This window comes from Zea mays, chromosome 6 (assembly GCF_902167145.1).
Source record: "Zea mays cultivar B73 chromosome 6, Zm-B73-REFERENCE-NAM-5.0, whole genome shotgun sequence".
Lineage (NCBI taxonomy): Eukaryota > Viridiplantae > Streptophyta > Magnoliopsida > Poales > Poaceae > Zea > Zea mays.
Genome location: NC_050101.1, coordinates 29,587,246 through 29,593,197, shown reverse-complemented (window position 1 = coordinate 29,593,197; position 5,952 = coordinate 29,587,246). Strand labels below are relative to the sequence as shown.

The following is a 5,952-nucleotide window of genomic DNA, read 5'->3' as shown; positions in this document are numbered from 1 at the left end:
TTGTCTTTTACAAGAGCAAATCATGAGCAAGGAGTAAGGCTGAAGGTTGCAACAGAACGATCTGGCCTGACAGGGGCCTGATGCAGTCTCACTTTTTTCATGGCAGCTGGGGTGGCCTTGTCGTCGAGATCGGTTCGATTCTCTTTTATTTAAAATAGAAATATCAAATCTCAACTTAATTGCCAACTTATTTTTTTCTCCAGGTACAAGCAAGCAACCACTCCTGAGTGACAGAAAAAAAAGAGCAAAAAGGAAATACAGTTTCCGTTTCACTGCACTAGAAGCAACCAAAGACACATAATAAAGCTCTGGTTCACTGCACATGCTGTGGCATCATGGTGGTATGGCGGCATTCGTGCAGGACCGACCCCCACCTCCACCTCGTATGCTCTCTCTCTCTCTCTCTCCTTCCCATGGCTGATGCCTGACACGGTGACACCCCCAACATTCTCCCTCACTAGCTAGCTGTGTCCTGCCTACCTAGCGGTATCAATACCCGGCTGCAGCTCACCACCACCACCAACCAACCAACCCACAGTTCCCATATAGGCAGCCATCGGCTACACAGCCTCGCCTCCGTAAGCAGAGTGTGTCGTTGGAAGAGAGACGACGGCGGCCATGGCGACCTCCTTCCAGGGGACGACCACCAAGTGCACCGCCTGCGACAAGACGGTGTACCTTGTGGACAAGCTCACCGCCGACAACCGCATCTACCACAAGGCCTGCTTCCGCTGCCACCACTGCAAGGGCACCCTCAAGGTACCACGACCTGCATGCTTCATCTGCAAAGCTGAGACCAGCATTGGTTTGTGTGTGCGTCTGAGGATGTATGTTCTCCGCCGCAGCTCGCCAACTACAACTCCTTCGAGGGAGTGCTCTACTGCAGGCCTCACTTCGACCAGCTGTTCAAGAGGACAGGGAGCTTGGACAAGAGCTTCGAAGGTATCATCGTTTTCCCCCCTTCCCTTTGCAGTACGAAATAGATCCAGTGGTGTTCTTGCGTGTCTCCTCACCTACAAATGGCTTCAGGAACTCCGAAGGTTGTCAAGCCAGAAAGAAACGTTGGGAATGAGGTATATGCAACGCCTTAATATTCATGTGTTTATGTGTTTTTCTCAGTGCCTACAAAGTTTGCATTTTTTTCCTTCACTTTTTCAGTCCAGAGTAGCACAGGAAACAAATACATTCAATCATTGATGCACAAACAACTCCTTAAACATGATGTGAGATGCTTGGATCTTGAATGCACAGCAATCCCAATGGTTAGAGAGAGAAAGATCCACTCAAAACCTAACTGTTATGCTTGGATCAGAACAGAGTAAATCTTGTCCAATAAAAAGATCAGAACACCAGATATTTAACAGATCACAAAAAAAAAACTTGATATTCATGAGGTATATGACTAGATCAGTGCTGTATATGGTTTTAAACATGTTTCATATCACCCATCCAGTTGACACCATTCATGTTTTGTTCTTTATGAACAACTGGCACTAGATGATGCTCATCATGATTGCATATTATTTGGCAGAATGCTACTAAAGTCTCAAGCGCCTTTGCTGGCACCAGAGAGAAATGTGTTGGATGCAGCAAGACAGTCTATCCAACTGAGAGGGTAAGATTCTGTGTTCAACCATCTCAATCATTCTTCCGGTAGTTTGAGCCTTCTTCACTTGACAACCTGTCACAGAAATCTCTCACTCAAGAATCACATAAATACAAGATTCCCAGATTAAATAAATCGTTATATCCATGAAGACAGCAACTGCTGCATTTCTAAGCTGAAAGTTTCAATTATTGATATTTTTGCCTAAAGATAAGGAAAGGTGACAGGAATACTGTACATGAATATCAGTATGCTGATTGCAACTCACCGGTTAAGCATCCAGGTCACTGTTAATAACACTATGTACCACAAGAGCTGCTTCAAGTGCTGCCATGGAGGGTGCACCATCAGCCCTTCTAACTACATTGCGCACGAGGGGAAGCTGTACTGCAAGCACCACCACATCCAGCTGATCAAGGAGAAGGGGAACTTCAGCCAGCTTGAGAATGACCACGAGAAGACATCACAGGCTGGGTCACTGGAGGAGGATGAACAAGAGTATTGATCACTGAGCACAACCACAGATGAATAATGAATCCTCTTGCATTTGCCTAGAGCACTATGTATTTCTGTGGCGTGGTTCGATTTCAGTTTTACCAATGGAGGTCATGTGTGTTCAGAGAACAATGATATTGTTGTCTTGTATCTGCATGTAAACGTTGTTATCTTTGAGTCAGATACTCTACCTGGTTTCACCATTTTCATTGGTCAGAAGATGCCTCTGCACCTACAAGACACAGAACTGTTAGCTCTTGGCTTGGTCCATCTTTTGTTTAAGATGATATTTGGCTAAAGGATGCATAACAATAGAAAAAAAAATATAGAGAATCCAAACAAACAAAAATAAAAGGAAAAACACGAACTGCAAACAATCTAGACCCTGTTTTTTTGAACGCGGGAACTTTTCCATGTTGCTATGTTTTCCCTGTGAAATTGAATTCATCCGATAAAAGCCCTAACCTTTCCAAGGCTTGTTCGGTTAGAGGTGCATTGGATGAGATTAAATCTCTTGCTATTCAAAATTGAATAGAAAAGAAATCCCCGTGGATCCAAACAAGCCCTTAATAGCTACGGGCAGCTAACAACAATACAAGGTACAGCTACAAATCGAATTTACACAGTAGAGCATACAAGCTGCAAAGCAAATATTATTTTATGCGGGAAGGTAGAGACAGGTTTCGTGCAGGTGTAGCAATTGATGGAATCAAAAGAGGGAACTAAAGTAAATGAGAAATTACTTTTCACTCGGAATTATTTATTCATTTGAAAACGAGACTCTCACTCGCCTTTTTCTTTTCTTATCCCCTAATCTACTACTTCAAACCAGTGTTTTTGCAGTGTTCCTAAGATGAGCTATGTCTCGTTTAGTGTCAACTAATCTTTAACCCTTTGATGGTAGAGAGGAGTAACTCGCTTTTAGCCCTCTACAACTAAAGTTCTCATGTACTTAAATAACAAGATTGAATAGGCCACAAGGCCAGAGAATAAGTAGGTTAATTGTTCTAGGATTGGTTGTCTCATTGACAAGTGATGAATCAAGTTAAGAAGTCTATCGGAGGTAAACTACAGTCAGGTGGCGGAATGCACATGTCTAATTACCACAATAATTAGTGAGGATGGCGGCAGCATTTGCCCCGGATATGAGTTCATCGGCAAACAACAATATGGTTGGGACTGAGAAGCCACATTTGTTGCCGATGTGTTTGACGCAATTATTTTAGTGTCCAATTCATATGACAAAAAATTAGGTGTATGAGTTTTTCTAATACATGTGTCATATTATCTATATCCTCAATTATACTTTTAATTCGATTATCAAAAAAAATTAATATATTGAATATCGGCTATTGGTGTGGTGTTACTTATAATGGGGAGCTGCTGCTGCAAGGCTCACATGGAATTGTACTTTACTTCCGTCTCCTTGACGACCTTCAGGTGGTCATCTACTTTGAAGTGTAAGAGGTATCACTTTTATGTCATCTTGCTTATTTGAGCCTTTTGTCGTTGGAACTTCTCGTTCAGCCTTTTCATGTGGTCTTCTAATTTCTCATCCTCAGTGGTTGGTAAGTTAGTTAGCCTTGTATTGTTGTGTGGGGTAACATTGTTGGGATCTTTGGGACCGGCCATTGTGGCCGATCTAATAGGTCTAACTTAATAGATATAATCTAATGGATCGGATCTTTCGTCCCCAGTAGAGTTGTCAAAAAGTGTGTTGGCGCCTTTTTGGACTAAACACTAATGATCCATAGGTCTCCCTCGTAGTGAGTCCGGACCTTGGGATGATCCTAGGTTTCACCCGCGAAGGGTCGAGACCTTATAGAGCGAGATAGTAGATAAGATGTAAGACAAATAAAGCTATCTCGAATGTGGCCTTGAAAAGAAACCTTCGAACTAAGGAGATGATAACTTGATGTACCTAAGATGATTATCCTGAAGGTGGGACACCATCTCTATGATGGCCACCACCTATTTGGGGTCAAACAATAACAAACCTTAGGACCTTCACGTGATGAGCAATACCTTAGGTTTGGCTCTACGAGGTGGACGGCGCGGCGGTCCGCGACGGGTCGCCGGGCATTGCTCGCTGCACTGGCGCGGACTATCCATGGCTTGGGGCCAAATGGTCCGCGACCCTGCTGCAGGAGCGAGTCTTCTCTATGCGCTGATCGGACGGTCCACGCTCTGGGTCAAACGGTCCGCGATGGCGTTGGGACGCCTTCTTCTCCTCGTAGGACCTAGATCCCGCCCCTTGGGGGAGAGACCTTAGGGTGATCCGAACCAACAGGACGCCTAGTGTAACACCCTGAATTTGGGGGTATAAAATTTCTTTCTAATTACCTACCAAATTCAGGTGTTACTCTTCTCTCTCTATAGTTTCTCTCTCTCTTTTTCTTTTGGATAGATTTAGCTTAATTAGTGAGGGATTAATTATTTTATTTTGTCAAAGCAATATGAGTCATGAAATATTGCATCATGCTGAGCTCCAAATATTCTTTGAATTGTTGCACATGCATGATTTAGTTTGAATTTGAAACTTGGTTTGAATTTGAATTGAAAACCCTAGAGAAAATAAATAGAAAAGTATTAGAAATTCCCTAGAAAAAGGAAAAAGCCATTTCAGCCCAAGTCGGCCCAACAACGCGCGCGCGCCCTCAGCCCCTGATAGGCAGACCCCGCCTGTCAGCGCCAGCCCGCGCCCACGTTCTTCTCCCCCCCTCTCTCTCTCTCTCTCTCTCCCGCTCGCTGCCAGTGGGGCCGATCTGTTGGCGCCGTTTCCTTTCACGCACGCGCACGTCCTCTCTCGCTGCCCCGCAGACCCCACCCTTCAGGCCCCGTCCCTAACCTCCCGTCCGCGCACTCCCGCCGTGGACGATCCCACGTCCGCGCACTCCCCGGCCATCTCCGCACGCCCTCGCCCCCTTTAGAGCTCGCGCCCCGCTCGCCCACTTCCCCCTGCTCATTTGCGCCCTCAGCCAAGCACTCTCGCCCTGCGCGCGCATCCAGACAACTCCGTCGCCGCTCACCAAAGTCTGCGTCCGTTCTACGGCCGCCGTAGAGCCTGCGCCGCGCCCATTGCCTCGGTGAGTTCTGCCTCGCCATCAGCAACTTGGGACACCCCTCGGTTCTCCCCCAGCCCCTCTTGTCTGCCCAGTCCGCGCTCACCGGAGTTCTCCCTATGCATCCAGAGCTTCCGCCACCGTCGACCCGAGGCGTCCCTGCGTCTCCGTCGTTGCTCCGGGACTCCAATGTTTCCTTTCGAGGTGAGCAACCTCCTCGTGCCCCTATTTTCTATTTATTGCCCTGGTCTTCACGTGATTGCTCGCCGAAGCAGATTCGCGCCGCCGTGGGACCATCACGCTGCGTTCTGCGCCCTCTGGTGCCTCCACGCTGGCGTTGTGCCCACGGTTGTGTTCGCCAGATTGCCGTGAATGCGCCCGAGCCCTTCCCCAAGTATCTAGAGCCCTGTCGTGGCCGTTCCCCTCGTCTCCGGCGAGATCCCGCCGTGAGGTAGAGCGGCGCCGCCGCACCAAGGACCTGCCATCCCGACCACGCTGGTCAATGGATCTCGTACGTTCACCCGAGATCTGGTGGTTAGGATTTAATTAGAACAAATCTAATCTCGACTGTCTGATGCAAATCCAGTCTTCCAGATCTGCTCCCCTCACTCGCGCTCTGTCCCCGGGCCCGCCATTCAGCTCCTACGCCCCCTGGAGCTGGGCCCGGCTGGTCAGCCCGCCTTCTCCTCTGGTCGCTAGCGCCCTGTCCCCACTTGTCAGCCGCACTCGTCCGTCCGCGCCCGTGCGCTCATCTGCGGGATCTAATCTGGGTCGTTGATCGGAGATCGG

At 47.7% G+C, this 5,952-nt stretch overlaps 1 protein-coding gene and 1 long non-coding RNA gene across 2 annotated transcripts; one reads left to right on the top strand and one right to left on the bottom strand.

Annotated features, from left to right (window-relative positions):
* Positions 1-449: 449 nt before the first annotated feature.
* On the top strand, positions 450-2,304 carry LOC541782 (pollen-specific protein SF3). The gene is made up of 5 exons (NM_001111467.3): positions 450-759; positions 846-942; positions 1,030-1,073; positions 1,532-1,615; positions 1,890-2,304. Exons 1-5 carry the CDS (start codon positions 619-621, stop codon positions 2,109-2,111), a joined length of 588 nt encoding a protein of 195 aa, NP_001104937.3. The 5' UTR covers positions 450-618; the 3' UTR covers positions 2,112-2,304.
* Positions 1,357-4,475, bottom strand: LOC103629151 (uncharacterized). The gene is made up of 2 exons (XR_554179.2): positions 1,875-4,475; positions 1,357-1,681 (listed from the first exon to the last, which is right to left on the bottom strand). It is a non-coding gene; the product is annotated as an uncharacterized lncRNA (long non-coding RNA).
* Positions 4,476-5,952: the final 1,477 nt, after the last annotated feature.

Excerpts from the sequence above, each read along its gene's own strand:
- LOC541782 (NM_001111467.3), top strand. The coding sequence starts at position 619 with ATGGCGACCTCCTTCCAGGGGACGACCACCAAGTGCACCGCCTGCGAC. Across the intron at positions 943-1,029 it reads CTTGGACAAGAGCTTCGAAG|GAACTCCGAAGGTTGTCAAG; the intron begins GTATCATCGTTT and ends AAATGGCTTCAG. Across the intron at positions 1,616-1,889 it reads CAGTCTATCCAACTGAGAGG|GTCACTGTTAATAACACTAT; the intron begins GTAAGATTCTGT and ends TTAAGCATCCAG.